The sequence below is a fragment of the Phyllostomus discolor genome, chromosome 14 (genome assembly GCF_004126475.2).
Source record: "Phyllostomus discolor isolate MPI-MPIP mPhyDis1 chromosome 14, mPhyDis1.pri.v3, whole genome shotgun sequence".
Taxonomy (NCBI): Eukaryota; Metazoa; Chordata; class Mammalia; order Chiroptera; family Phyllostomidae; genus Phyllostomus; species Phyllostomus discolor.
This window is the reverse complement of record NC_040916.2, coordinates 6518727-6535060: the sequence shown is the minus strand read 5'-3', so window position 1 is coordinate 6535060 and position 16334 is coordinate 6518727. Positions and strand designations below refer to the sequence as shown.

The window sequence follows — 16334 nt, the reverse complement described above, 5'->3', positions numbered from 1 at the left end:
GAACCAAAGTGTCCCAGGTTCGATTCCCAGCCAGGGTACATTCCTGGGTTGCAGGCCAGAACCCCCAGCAACTGCACATTGATGTTTCTCTCTCTCTCTCTCTCTCTCTCTCTTCCCCTCCCTCCCTTCCCTCTCTAAAAATAAATAAACAAAATCTTTAAAAAAAAAAAAACAAATACAAAGACAAGCTATCTATCATATGTAGAGTTCAAAACACTGGTTATGAAGATCCCCAATGAACTTAGGAGAAGAGTAGATACACTTAGTAAGAACTTCAACAAGGGGATAAGAAACATAAAAACAAAGAAAGAAAACAGAAAAAAAAAACCCCAGAAACATTGAGGAATACATCACAGGGAATAAACTGTGGAGTAGGTGAAGCAGAGCATCAAATAAGGTTTAGAACATAAGGAAGCAGAAAATACCCAGTAAGAATAACAAGAAGAAAAAAGAATCCATAACATAAGGATAGCATAAGGAGCCTCTGAGACAACTTCAAGCATACCAACATTCATATATGGAAGGAGAAAAGAGAGCAATAATTGAAAACCTATTTGAAAAAATAACAACAGAAAACCTCCCTAACCTGGTGAAGGAAATAGACAAATAAATCCAGGAAAAATAAAGAGTCTCAAACAAGATAAACCCAAAGAAGGCCACACCAAGATGCATTATAATTAAAATGCCAAGGGTTAAAGATAAAGAGAACAGCTTAAAAGCAGCAAGAGAGAAGCTGAGTAAACCATTGGTATTTTAATTATAATGCATCTGGGTGTGGCTCACCACACAATGGAATACTATGCAGCAGAAAGAAAGAAAGAAAGAAAGAAAGAAGGAATTCCTACCCTTTGTGAGAGCATGGACAGAACTGGAGACTATTATGCTAAATGAAATAAGCCAGTCAGTTAAAGACAAATACCTTATGATCTCATCTATAAGTGAAGCCTAGACAACAAAACAAGCAAGTAAAATATAAACAGAGACATTGAAATAAAGAACAAACTGACAGTAACTAGAGGGGAGAGGGATAATGGGGAAGATCCATCAAGGAACATGTATAAAGGACACATGAACAAAGTCAAAGGGGGTAGGTTCAAGGGTGGGAGATGGGGATGAGTGGGGCAGGAGGCCACTGTGGGGTGAAAATGGAGACAGTTGTACATGAACAACAATAAAAAATGTGAAAAGAATATAAAATAAAATGACAAGGTTAACACAAAGAGAAAATCTTAAAAGCAGCAAGAGAAAAGCAGTTATCTATAAGGGAGATCCAAAAGACTGTGAGCTGATTTATCAACAGAAACTTTGCAGGCCAGAGGGCATTCACAAGGAATATTCAAAATGATGAAAACCAGGGACCTACAACTGAGATTACTCTACCCAGGAAAATAATCATTTAGAACTAAAGAACAGATAAAGAGCTTTCCAAACAAGAAAAGCTAAAGAAGTTCATCACCACTACACCAGTATTACGAGAAATGTTAAAGGGTCCTCTTTAACAAGAAAAAAGATTAAAGATATTATAATAAAATGGCAATAAACGTGTATCTATCAATAATTCCTCTAAATTCAAATGGATTAAATGCTCCAATCAAAAGACAGATGGTGGCTGAATGGATAACAAAATAAGCCCATATTACATATGCTGTCTACAAGAGACATGCCCAGATTGAAAGACACACACAGACTAAATGTAAAGGGATGGAAAAAGATATTTCATCAAAATGGAAACAAACAAACAAAATATAAAGCTCAAGTAGCAACAGTTATACCAAAGAAAACAGGCTTTAAAACAAAGGCTATATAACAAGTGTAGGGGACCAATTTGTTTTAGTCTGGCAAATGTGACTCAGCTCTGTATGGAAAACCTGCAGAAGTGAAGTGGTGGGCAGGAGCCAGACCTTCAAACTGAGTTCTCCTGTGGGAATCAGGCTTAGAAAATGCATATAGGCTGTTATGGCTTGCTCTTGCTAAACCTCCATCACCCTGGTCTAAAACAACAAATGTGTACTGTCTATCTCCAAGGTAATTTCCAAAGCCTGTGTGAATTCCCCCAGGGACAGAGATAATCAACTCGCTGTCATCCCCCTCCGCATGTTATTTTCATTTCCTTGACTGCACCTAAAATGTAGACAATAATATTCTATGTAATAGATAATAAATCTTTCTTTGATGTAAGATCCGAGAAAAACAATAAAAGGCTGTCTAGGCAAGGGTCAAGGCACTCTCTTCTTGAGAGAGTGGCTGAGGCATTCATAGGCACTCTCCCCTTGAGAAAGTAGCCATGCCATCCCTCTTTTCTCCACAGGATTGCTGTCTGCTGTGCATTTATTCTCATCTTCAGTTACAGCAGGCGGACCCTGCTGGCCAGAGTTCGCCACAAACAAGAGACAAAGAAGGACCCAGTAATTCCACTTCTGGATATTTATCCAAAACACTAAATCAAAAAGACATATATATCCACATTTATATTACAGCATTATTTAAAATAGCCATGATATGAATGCAACCTAAGTAAGTGTCCATAAATTGATGAATGAATAAAGAAAAAGTTGTACATATATACAATGAAATATGACTCTGCCATAAAAAGAATGAAATCTTGCCATCTACACATGGACCTAGAGAGTATTGTGCTGAGTGAAATAAGTAAGACAAAGGAAGATAAATTCCATATGATTTATTTATATGTAGAATTAAAAAAATAGATTAGCAAGCAGAACAGAAACAGACTCATAGATACAGAGAACATTTTGACAGTTGCCAAATGGAAAGGCGACTGGCAGAATGGATCAAAAAGGAGAAGAGATTAATAAGTACAAATTGGTAATTACAGACCAGCCATGGGAACATAAAGTACAACATAGAAAATATAGTCAAATTGTAATAATTATGTATGATGTCGGGTGGGTACAAGATTTATCTAGGTGACCATTTACTTAGTTATATAATGTCTAATCACTGGGTTGTACAGTGAAATTAATATAATACTGTATGTCAATTGTAATTGAAAAATAAAAAATATTTACTAAAATACCAAATTACCATTCTAAAAAATGAAATCAAGATAATTTTCAGGTTTATGTTTTACAACTATAGGATCACAAAGAAAAATATTGCCATATGTCTGATTTGAGAGGGAAGGAGTTCTTTATTTTGGGCACAAGCTAAAATTAAGGCAAGTTAACTGGGAAATCGCATAGTATATACTTCAAGAACTTCAGAGAAAATAGGAGTTCCAGCCAAGGGGGAAGCATAGGTAGAAATCCTTAGCTTCCTTGCACAACCAAAAGAATGATAATGACCAATCTAAAAACAATAAACAACCAGAAGTGCCAGAAAATCAAACTGCATGGAACTCCAGCAACTAAAGAGTTAAAGAAACATTCACCCAGACCACTAGGATGGACAGAGATAGAGACCAGCAGGAAGCAAAGAGGACAACCAGCAAGGCAGTGGACCATGTGGGCAAGGCAGGGCTGGCTGGATAGGAAACTAAATACTCAAAGCTACTTGTAAACTACTGTGGGGGCTGCCACAGTGGAAGAAATTCCCAGCCTCACACAAGAGCTCCTTGGAAAGTGGGGCTAGAGCATAGCAAGCCACATTATTCCCCTTTTGACCCCTCCCCCACAGGCAGCACCAAAACTAAGCAAAGAGAGTTGCCCTGCCCCGGTAAATACCTAAGGCCCCACTCCCTTGCAACATAACAGGTGAGCCAAGACAAAGAAATATGGCCTAAATTAAAGAGCAGATCAAAACTCCAGAAAAATAGCTAAGCAATGAGGAGACAGACAACCTATCCAACTCAGAGTTCAAAACACTGGTAATTAGGATGCTCACAGAACTGATTGAGCTCAGTCACAAAATGAAGGAAGAAATGAAGATTACTCAAAGTGAAATAAAGCAAAATATACAGGGAACCAACAGTGAAGGGAAGGAAACCAGGACTCAGATCAATGATTTGGAACAAAATGAAGAAATAAACATTCAGCTGGAACAGAATGAAGAAACAAGAATTCAAAGAAATGAGGAAAGGATTAGGAATCTCTGGGGCAACTTTAAGCACTCTAACATCAGAAACATAGGGGTGCCAGAAGGAGAAAAATAACAGTAAGTCATTGAAAACTTATTTGAACAAATAATGAAGGAAAACTTCCCTAATCTGGCAAAGGAAATAGACTTCCAGAAGTCCAGGAAACTCCGAGAATCCCAAAGAACTTGGACCCAAAGAGGCACACACTGAGGCACGTGCTAATTACATTACCTAGATTAAAGATAAGGAGAGAATCTGAAAAGCAGCAAAAGGAAAGGAGACAGTTACCTACAAAGTAGTGCCCATAAGGCTATCAGTTGATTTCTCAAAAAAAAAAAAAAAAACCCTTTCAGTCAAGAAGGGGCTGGAAAGAAGTATGCAACATCATGAAAGGCAAAAATCTACATCCAAGATTACTCTATCCGGCAAAGCTATCATTTAGAATGGAAGAGCATATAAAATGCTTCTCAGATAAGGTCAAGCTAAAGGAGTTCATCATCATCAAGCCCTTATTATATAAAATGTTAAAGGGACTTATCTAAGGAAAAGAAAATTATCAAAAATATGAACAATAAAATGACAACAAAATCACAACTACCAACAGCTGAACCTAAAAAACAAACACTAAAACTAAGAAAACAACTAAAACAGGAACAGAACCAGAGAAGTAAAGATCACATGGAGGGTTTTCAGTGGGGAGGTGGAGGGAAAGACTAGGGGGGGAAAGGTACAGAGAATAAGAAGCAGAAATGGTAGGCATAACATAGGGAGAGGTTAAGAATGGTGTAGGAAACAGGGAAGTCAAAGAACTCATATGTACAACCCATGGACATGAACTAAGGAGGGGGAATGCTGGAGGGTTGGGGGGGTACAGGGAAGAGGGGTAATAAAGGGGAGACAGAAGTTAGGAGAACTGTAATAGCATAATCAATAAAATATATGTAAAAAAAGAATTTCAGAGAAAGTAATAAGCACTTCAAATCTTTATTGAACACCATTGAGCATATAAGAAAAATTTCATCTATAAACTTATCACTGTTTTCAACATTAAATCATGAGATTTTCATTTATAATACAATTATTTCTATTTAAAATATAGAATAGATCGAATTACTCCTCTTTGAATCTTTCAAAACAAATATTTTAGCTTAGGGAAGGTTTATTCAAAATATAAAAGTTATAAAAATATTTTTTAAATAATAAAAAATACCTGTTTTCAGCTTTATAGTGCTTTGGTTAATTTATACATGTAAAAAACAGGACACTCGAGATTATAAGCACATAATTTTAAAATATACATTTTTTATGAGTGTATATTCAATTGGATGCTACTTACCAATATGCAAATTTAACTATATTGCTTCTTAACAAACATTTCTCTTAACATCTTTATAGAAGTTAATGTGTAACATCAAATAATATATTTATGGACAAAAAATGGACTGGACCAAATGCAAAAAGAAATTGCTATACAGATATATGATTTTGACCTCATGCCTAAAGCAACAGAATATTTTTTTTACTTTTTAATCATCTTTAAAATTTTTAATGATAAATCTTGATCTAACATTCTTTTTTTATTGTTGTTCAGTTATAGTTGTCCCTTATTTTCCCCATTGCTCACCCCTATCCTGTCCACCCCTACTCCCAGGGTCAATCTCCCCATTGTCTGTGCCCATGAATTCTCTATTCGTGTTCTTTTTCTTGCCCCTCCCCCTTTTTTCCCCATTACCCCCTCTGTCTTCCCCTCTGGTCACTGTTAGTTTGTTCTTTATTTCTAAGTCTCTGGTTCTATTTTGCTCATTTGTTTGTTTTGTTGATTACATTCCATTTACAGGTGAGATCATATGGTATTTGTCTTTCACCACCTGCCTTATTTCACTTAGCATAATGCTCTCTAGGTCCATCCATGCTGTCATGAAAGGTATGAGTTCTTTTTCTCTTTCTGCTGCATAGTATTCCATTGTATAAATGTTTTTTTTTAATAACTTTGCTTTCAATTATTCACAAGGAAGGGAAAAGAAAGAAAATGAATTAAAGGTAGTACTCTTTATTTCATTTGGGCATAAGATGGAAGTCTAGAAATGGTCAAGGAGCAGTTTTTATTTAATTATAAAATATTTGAGGACAGAAACTGTATTAGTAATGGTCTCTTTCTTGTGTTTCTTCAGCCTCTAGAGTAATTCATTGACATCATAGGCATGTAATAATACTTGATTGATTGGCCCAATGATTTGAAATTGTCCTAAAACTGCCTTGGATCAAGAACATGGTTGGACTATTCTGACAGGTGTGAGGTGATATCTCATTGTGGTTTTAATTTATGTCTCTCTGACATTTACTGATGAACATCTTTTTGTATGTCTATGGGTCATCTGTATGTCCTCCTTGGGGAAGCATCTATTCAGATCCTTTGCCCATTTTTTCACTGGATTGTTTGTATTCCTGGTGTTGAGCAGTATGAGCTCTTTATGTATTTTGGAGATTAAACCCTTGTCTGATGTATCATTGACAAATATGTTCTCTCATATAGTCAGTTCCCTTTTTATTTTGATGATGATTTCTTTAGCTGTGCAGAAGCTATTTAGTTTGATGTAGTCTCATTTGTTTATTTTTCCTTTATTCCCCTTGCCCTAGAAGCAAAAATATTGCTATGTGGGCTATCTAAATTTTTACTGCCTATGTATTCCTCTAGGACTTTTATGTCATGACTTATATTTAAATCTTTTAACCATTTTGAGTTTATTCTGGTATAAGGCCATCATTAATAAACTAATAAAGAATGAGTGCTGGTGAGGATCAGAGAAAAGGGAACCCTAGTGCACTGTTGGTGGAAATGAAGACTGGTACAAGTATTGTGGGAAACAGTATGGAATTTTCCTTAAAAAACTAAAAATGGAACTGCCCTTTGACCCAATGATTCCACTGCTGGGAATATACCCTAAGAAGTCTGAATTACCAATTCAAAAGAATTTAGGCACCCCTATGTTCATAGTGGTGCCATTTATAATAGTTAAGTGATGGAAACAACCTAAGTGACCATCAGTAAATGAGCGGATCGAAAAACTGTGGTACATTTACACAGTGGAATACTATGCAGCAGTAAGAAAGAAGGAACTCCTATCTTTTGCAACAGCATGGGTGGATCTGGAGAATATTACGCTCAGTGAAATAGGCTAGTTGGTGAAAGACAAATAAATACCATATGATCTTACCTGTAAGAGGAATCTAATGAACAAAATAAACTAACAAACAAAATAGGACCACAGGCACGGAAACATGGAACACACTGAAAGTCCCTGGGGGTAAGGGGGGTGGGGAGGAGGATAATGGTGGAAAGAAGGGATAAAGACCCAGGGGTGTCCAAACTTCTGGCATTTAGGTGTCACACTGGAAGAAGAAGAATTGTATTGGGGCATACATTAAATACATTGAGATACATAATCACAAAAATACTCATAATGTTTTAAGTAAATTTACAATTTGTGTTGGGCCACATTCATAGCCATGCTGGGCTGCATGTGGCCCATAGGCCACAGATTGGACACCTGATAGACAGAGAACATGTATGAATGACCCACAAACATGGACAACAGTGTGGGAATTGACTGTGGGAACAGCAGGTAAGATGGGCAAAGGCAGGCAAAGGGGGACAAAATTGGGACAACTGTAATAGAATAACAACAAAAATGATTTTTTAAAAAAGAAGATCATTGTTGGTAATATTTAGGAACATACCTAGTACCTAATGGTGTCCACAAAACAAAACACAAAGCACTTGTTTTCTTTTTGGCAACCTTAAATGCCGCATTTTAGTAGCATTCCTAAGACCGTTAAGAAACAATATTCTCTTCCAGGAACATGGATTGTACATACAATATAGATAGTAATTTCTTTTAACTAGCCAAGACTTACACTTACCAAATACAATGGAGTTAACCCCTAAAGAAGAAGAAGAAAAAGAAAAAAGAATTACAAAAATTAAAAGTTTTTAAGTCATGGATTTGTAATCAATTTAACACATGTACAAACTGCACTTGAAAGTTCAAAAGTAACTCGGATTTTCATAACTAAAAAAAAATTATAGGAGACAGAAGATGGCAGCAAGGTAGGAGGGAGCAGATTCCACTTCTCCCTACACACAGGAGTAAAACCTAGCTGATCTGCTGAGGAACAGAGCAAACAGACAACAGTACCCCAGCATATATGAAAATAGGAGACCAAAAATTGTAGTGGACATTGAGAAACCAGATGGTAAGGAGAGTGCTTCAGGATGATAAGGTCCCAGGGACTGGTGCAGGGACCAGCGTGGCTGTGGCTGCAGCCCCAGGCCTGGGGACTGCTGGGTCTGCCACAGGGTCCTTGGGAGAGAGCTGGGTGAACTGCTCCCTCCCCTGCCAAACAAGGTTTGAGCAGCAACAGGAGTGACCTGGTTGCTTGAAGTCACAGAGAGGGGAATTAGGACTAAGTGGCAAAAGCATGGGGGTTGTCAACACCCTCAGAGTCTGTGGTTGGGAGTCGTTCCATGGCAGGCCCTGACCTCGATAGTCCCCAGTCTGGCTAGAGAATTGGGCTGTGCAAGATGCAGGCTTGAGTAGGAGGAATTTCTCAAAAAGAAAAAGTGAAAAAAAAAAAAAAAAGAAACACTATTTGGGAAATTCTGCAGAAATCACTCTGGCTGCCTCCCCAATCAGCCGGGCAGCACTTCCAAGGGGACGCAGGAAGCCCTACGCACCCCCATAGCAATGGGAAGGGTGTGCACCCCAACCCATGGGGCTGGAGACAGCCTGGCTGAGCACACACAAGCCCGCAACCCACTCTGTGGAAGGCCCCAGCCCACAGAGGTAACCCTAGGAAAAGTACCCTCTGAGGAAGCCCTGGATCTGGAACCCAGGGCCCCATGGAGAGGGGTCAGGCTAGCACTGGGGAGAATGCAAGTGAGGCTGACTGAGTGATGATCAGGAAGTCAGAAAGGCCTCTCAGCCTCCTGCAAGCAGCAAGACCAGAAAAACTGGTGTGGACAGTTTGAAACCACCAAGAGGCACTTTTTTGGTTGTTGTCATTGTAGTTTTTTTTTTCTTTTAAGTCATTTTTTTATTTTTAAAATTTTATTATTATTTTTATCTCTCAAGCCCTTTTTACTCTCTCTCCTTTCTTGTTTTATTCCTTCTTCCTTTCTTTCCAATTTTATCCCTTTTTCCTTCCTTCTTCTGCTTCTTTTTTTTTTTAAATACCCACTAGTGAGACCAAAAAACTTGGAACTGTAAAAAGACCAGAGGTGGACCCAAAGAGGGGGCATCCCAATAGCTGACACAGTGAGACAAATTTCACTTTGTTATTACTGAGAACCTGCAAGTTATTGCATATTTGTATTATTATTTTTTCATTATGCCTACATCTTTTATTTTAATAGTATTTTTGTATTCTTCTTCTTTCTGTTCAGTCTTCTTTGGTTGGCTGGTTATATTGTACTGTTTCACAGGTTTCCCCTGTTCTCTCTTTCATAGTGTATTGCTAATTTGCTGTCCTTCACTTCATTTGTGTTCCATTGGAATACTACTCAAGGTCCTATAATCCCTATTCTTGTTATCCAGATCACATAGATTCTGTCATAAGATTGTTGCTCTAATGTTATTGTAAATAATAGCTGTTCCATATGATTGTAAATACTACACAACACCCCTCCCACACCGTAGCCCACTTCATGGTTTCCTGAACTCTATTACTGTAGTGGTTAACTCTATTCTCTCACACACTACACCTATTTACTATCCTTTACTCTTACGTTACTTCAGAATCTGACTTCCCACAACCTCACTGCCTTCTAGATCCAACTCACAACCCTTCCCTCCCCAACAAGAGTCTTATCTTCTCTCCATCCTTTCTAAAAAGTGGCTAGTTGGGTGGAATATTATTGTTAACACTACATAGCCAAAGGATCTCCTATCTCTTCTCTACTGGCTGCTACTGTAAATATCATAGAATACTTTCTTGCTATCTTAAACCATTTTGCCTTCCCCCTAAAAAATAATCACGAAAAAGCATAGGTGGAAGTGGTGAACACCAAGATACCCACTGGAAGAGGAAACCCAACAAGAAATGGACGACAAACAGAGAACAACAAAAGAAGGTGAAGGAGGAAGTGGAAGCCACACTAACTTCAATCCATGACCTATCTGGAAATACAACTAAAGAGTGGAAAAATTACCCAGAACAAGCAACTAAACAAGAGCAAGACAGAATCCTCAAAACCTTGTACATATGGAAGAAACAACTTCAACACAACCTGCCCTCAGAAGCAAACAAAATACAAGAGGTTATGGTCAGATTGACCCTCAGCTAATCAGCTGGTGGGAAGGACCCACCAAAAAAAGACCCAACAACAACCAAACCCAAAGACAAACACAGAGCAAACATAAATGTCAGCCCAAGATCAGTGAGCTTGGGAAATCAAAAAGACTGCACCACTGAATCTCACAGGTATTCTATCACAGAAGTTCATACCAGAAACCCAGGGAGCTAGAACAGATCAATTTAAGGAGCTGAGGTTCACAAGCAGTCTCACAAACAATAAGAAGACAAAGAAACAATCCCCAAATGAAAGGAAAGGAGGAAGCCTCAGAAAGAATGTTAAATGAAATAGAGGCAATTCAACTATTATATATAGAGTTCAAAGCAATGGTTATCAGGAAACTCAATGAGCTCACAGTGAATTACCAGAAACTACAGGGAAACTACAATGAACTCACTGCAAACTATACCAACATGAAAAAGAAAATAGAAACTATCAACAAGGGCCAAGAGGAAATGACGAATACAATTTCTGAACTGAAGAACACAGTACAAGGAATCAAAAGCAGGATTGATGAAGCGAAACATCGGATCAGTGAGCTGGAGGACAAAGGAAAAAACACTGAAAAAGAGCAAGAAAAGGGAAAGAGGCTCAGAAAGAATGAAGAGGGATTAAGAGAAATGCAAGACAATATGAAACATAATAATATCCGTATAATAGGGATACCAGAAGGAGAAGAAGAAGAGCAAGGGATAGAAAACCTATTTGAAAAAGGAATGATGGAAAACTTCCCTAATTTGATGAGAGAAAAAGTCACATAAATCTAGGAAACACAGAGAGTCCCAATCAAGAGGAACCCAAAGAGGCCCACCTCAAGACACATCATAATTAAAATGGCAAAATTTCAAGACAAAGAGAGACTATTAAAGGAAGCAAGGGAAAAACAGGAAGTAATATACGAGGGAGCCCCAATAAGGCTAATAGCTGACTTCTCAAAGGAAACACTCCAAGCCAGAAGAGAATGGCAAGAAATATTCCAAGTAATGAGAACCAGAGGTCTGCAACCAAGGGTACTTTACCCAGCAAGGCTCTCAATCAAGATAGAAGGCCAAATAAGAAGCTTCTCAGACAAAAGAAGTCTAAAAGAATACACCTCCACCAAACAATCTCTGCAAGAGATGCTAAAGGGGCTGCTTTAAGGAAAGAAAGGAAGAGAGAGAGAGAGAGAGAGAGAGAGAGAGAGGAACACATGTACATAAAAGGCAATGAATAAGTACCTATCAATAATAACCTTAAACGTAAATGGATTAAATGCTCCAATCAAAAGACATAGAATAGCTGAATGGATAAGAAAACATGGCCCACACATATGCGGCCTACAAGAGACCCACCTCAGGATAGAGACCCACCTGCACAGGCGAAACTGAAGGGCTGGAAACAAATTTTCCAAGCAAATGGACAGGAAAAAAAGCTGGGGTAGCAATACTCATATCTGACAAAATAGACTTTCAAAAAAGGGCCATAAAGAGAGACCCAGAAGGTCATTTCATAATACTCAAGGGAAGAATCCACCAAGAAGACATAATTATTGTAAATATATATGCACCCAACATAGGAGCACCCAAATACATAAAGAAAATCTTAGAGAACTTCAAGAAAGATATTGACAGCAACATAATTATTGTGGTGGATTTTAACACCCCACTATCAAAAATGGACAGATCTTCTAAACAAAATATCAACAGAGATATTGTGGCGTTGAACAATACCCTAGATGAAATGGGCTTTACTGATATATACAGAGCCCTCCATCCCAAAGAAGCTAAATACACATTCTTTTCAAATGTACATGGAACATTTTCAAAGATAGACCACATGACAGGACACAGAACAAGCCTCAAGAAATCCAAGAAAATTGAAATCATACCAAGCATTTTCTCTGATCACAAGGGACTGAAACTAGAAACCAATCCCAAGCAAAACAAACAAACAAACAAACAAACAACAACAACAAAAAAACTCAGACTCATGGAGATTGAATAGCATGCTATTAAACAATGAATGGGTCAAGAATGAAATTAGGAAAGAAATAAAAAAGTTTCTGGAAACAAAAGAAAATGAACTCATAACAGCCCAAAACTTATGGGATGCAGCAAAGCAGTCCTGGGAAGGAAGTTTGTAGTGATACAGGCCTACCTGAAAAAGACAGAAACATTTCAAACAAACAACCTAACCCTGTGCTCACAAGAACTCAAGGAACAACAACAAGGACATCCCAGAGCAAGTAGAAGGGAGGAAATAACCAAGATCAGAGCAGAATTAAATGGTATAGAGACTAAAAGCACAGTTCTAAGGATCAATGAATCCAGGAGCTGGTTCTTTGAAAAGATAAACAAAATTGACAAGCCTTTAAGCAGACTCATCAAGAAAAAAAGAGAGAGGACCCAAATAAACACAATCAGATATGAAAGAGGAGAGATTACAACTGATACCACAGAAATACAAAGGATTGTAAGAAATTACTATGAAGAACTGTACATCAAGAAATTTAAAACCCAGGTGAAAGGGACAGATTTCTAGAAAAATATAATCTTCCAAAACTCAATGAAGAAGAAGCAGGAAGCCTGGACAGACCAATAACAGCAAAGGAAATTGAAACAGTAATAAAAAAAAAAAAAACTCCCAACACAAAAGCTCTGGAGTGGATGGTTTCACAGGAGAATTCTACAAAGAATTTAAGGAAGAACTAACCCCTATCCTTCACAGACTATTCCAGAAAATCCAAAATGATGAAAGAGTCCCAAACTCTTTTTATGAAGCCAGCATCATCCGAATCCCAAAACCAGATAGAGACACAAAAAAGAAGGAAAACTTTATGCCAATATTGCTGATGAACAGAGGCGCTAAAATCCTCAACAAAATATTGGCAAATCGCACTCAGCAACACATTAAGAACATCATACACCATGACCAAGTGGGATTCATCCCAGGGATGGCAGGATGGTTCAATATTCGCGAATCAGTAAATGTGATACACCACATAAACAAAAGCAAAGACAAAAATCACATAATCATATCAATAGATGAGGTAAAAGCTTTTGATAAAGTATAGCACCCATTTATGATGAAAACATTTAGCAAAGTGGGAATACAAGGACCATTTCTCAACATAATAAAGGCCATATATGAGAGACCTACAGCCAACATCATGCTCAATGGCCAAAAACTAAAAGCTTTCCCACTAAGATCAGGAACAAGACAAGGATGTCTGCTTTTACCACTTCTATTCAACATAGTATTGGAAGTCCTATCCACAACACTCAGAGAAGAAAAGGAAATAAAAGACATCCAAATCAGAAAGGAGAAAACAAAACTGTCATTGTTTGCAGATGAGATGATAGTGTACATAGAAAATCCTATAGACCTGGTCAAAAAGTTACTTGACCTAATAAATAAATTTGGCAAAACAGCAGGATACAAACTCAATATCCAGAAATCAAAAACTTTTTGTATAATGACAATGAACCAGCAGAAGCAAAAATCAAGAAAAAAAATCCCATGTTGTATAGCAAAAAGAAAAATAAAATACCTAGAAATAAACCTAACAAAGGAGGTAAAAGACCTGTATTCAGAAAACTACACAACACTGAAGAAAGAAATCAAGGAAGACACCAACAAATGTGGACATATACCCTGTTCATAGATTGGAAGAATTAACATCATCAAAATGTCCATACTACCCAAAGTAATTTACACATTCAATGCAATACCTATTAAAATATCAATGGCATAATTCACAGGCATAGAACAAACACTTCAAAAATTTATATGGAACCATAAACAACCCCAAATAGCTGCTGCAATTTGGAGAAAGAAGAGCGAAATAGGAGGGATCACAATCCCTGATACTAAACTGTATCACAAGGCCGGTGTAATCAAAACAGCCTGGTACTGGCATAAAAACAGGCACATAGACCAATGGACCAGAACAGAGAGCCCAGAAATAAACCCAGATATCTACAGTCAATTAATATTCAACAAAGGAGGCAGCAACATAAAATGGAGTAACAATATCCTCTTCAAAAAATGGTGTTGGGAGAGCTGGACAGCTAGGTGCAAAAAAAAAAAAAAAAAATGAAAGTCGAGCACCACCTTACACCATACACAAAAATAAATTCAAGGTGGATAAAGGATTTAAATATAAGCTGTGACACCATTGAAGTCCTAGAGGAGAACATAAGCAGGAAAATCTCAAATATTTCACGCAGCAACATTTTCACTGATATGTCTCCTAGAATAAGGGACATAAAGGAAAGAATAAACAAATGAGATCTCATCAAAACAAAAAGCCTCTACACAGCTAAAGAAAACAGTATTAAAATAAAAGAGAACCACTGGCAAATATGTTTTGCCATATTTTGTATGGGAAATATACTTTGTATATACAAAATATACTTTGTATATTTTGGAGATCAGACAAGGGTTTGATCTCCAAAACATACAGAGAACTTACATGACTCTACTCTAAGAAGAACTTTAACTGGGTCAGAAGACAAGCAACCCAATTAAAAATGGGCAAAAGACTTGAACAGACACTTCTCTAAGGCAGACACACAGAGGATCCAGAGGCACATGAAAAGATGCTCAGTATCAGTAGCTATCAGAGAGATGCAAATTAAAATCACAATGAGATACCACTTCACACCAGACAGAATGGCGATCATAAACAAAGCAACAAACAACAGGTGCTGGAGAGGTTGTGGAGAAAAAGGAACTGTTTGGTGGGATTGCAGACAGGTACAACCACTATGGAAAACAGTATGGAAGTTCCTCAGAAAATTAAAAATGGATCTGCCTTTTGACCCAGCAATTCCACTGCTGGGATTATATCCTAAGAACCCTGAAACACCAATCCAAAAGAACCTATGCACCCCAATGTTCATAGCAGCACAATTCACAATAGCCAAGTGTTGGAAGCAACCTAGGTGTCCATCAGTAAATAAATGGATCAAATAACTATGTCTCATTTACACAATGGAATTCTATGCAGCACAAAGAAAGAAGGAGCTCCTACCCTTTGGGACAGCTGGGATGGAACTGGAAAGCATTATGCTAAGCAAAATAAGCCAGGCAATGAAAGACAAATACCATATGATCTCACCTTTAACAGGAACCTAAACAACACAGACAAACTAGCAAAATATAACCAAAGACACTGAAATAGAGAACAGGCTGACTAGAGGGTAGAGGGGAGGGAATTTCAGGGGAAAAGGGAAGGTTTTACAGGAACAAGTATAAAGGACACAGGGACAAAAACTAAGGAAGGCGGAAATAGGAGGGAGATGGGGAGGGCTGGGTGTGTTGGCTGGGATGGGAGTAAAAGACAGAAAACTGTACTTGAACAATAATTAAGTAAAAAATATATTTAAAAAATTATAAATAAGTTTATGAAAATAATTACATATTATGAGTAACCAAAGAACATACATACTAGTGCTTATATCTATTCAATGAGTTAACATTATAAACATAAAATATAATAGTTATTGAATACTAAAACAAACACTATGTAAATTTGTTTATATGACTTAATGGCAAGGAAGAAGTATTTAAGCTTAAAAAGTAAATAACTGCTGATCTAATTCTATGATCAAGAAACTATCAAAAATTGAAGTCTCTCAGCACTCTATCAAAACTTAAATTACCCATCACCTTATTATTTATATCCTTCAATGACTATGAGTGAGGCATTGCAAAAATAACCTGTGAGATAATAGATATCTGTAATAATAAATACACTGATGTCTTTAGGGATGAACAAATTTACTCAAAGTACCAATGAGAACAGGCAATATACATAGCAGAAAAATATACAATTTAAAGCCAGAAAATATATGTTTACACCCAATTTTTCTCTGTCAACTATGCATTATATATGGTTAATGTTACTCTCTACGCCTCTAAAATAAATCTTCATCTATAAAATGAAACTTTGCAAGGTTGTTG

At 37.3% G+C, this 16334-nt stretch overlaps 1 protein-coding gene across 10 annotated transcripts in view; it reads right to left on the bottom strand.

The window, feature by feature from the left end:
• Positions 1–16334, bottom strand: part of CD55 (CD55 molecule (Cromer blood group)) — a 42830-nt gene that overhangs the window by 4452 nt on the left and 22044 nt on the right. For 9 of the 10 annotated variants that reach the window (XM_036015948.1, XM_036015946.1, XM_036015947.1 and 6 more), the window contains one exon: positions 7958–7978. The exons of the other annotated variant lie outside the window; for it this stretch is intronic. In XM_036015948.1, the coding sequence (XP_035871841.1) occupies positions 7958–7978 (21 nt within the window). The remainder of the gene's footprint in view (positions 1–7957; positions 7979–16334) is intronic. 10 annotated transcript variants of the gene reach the window in all.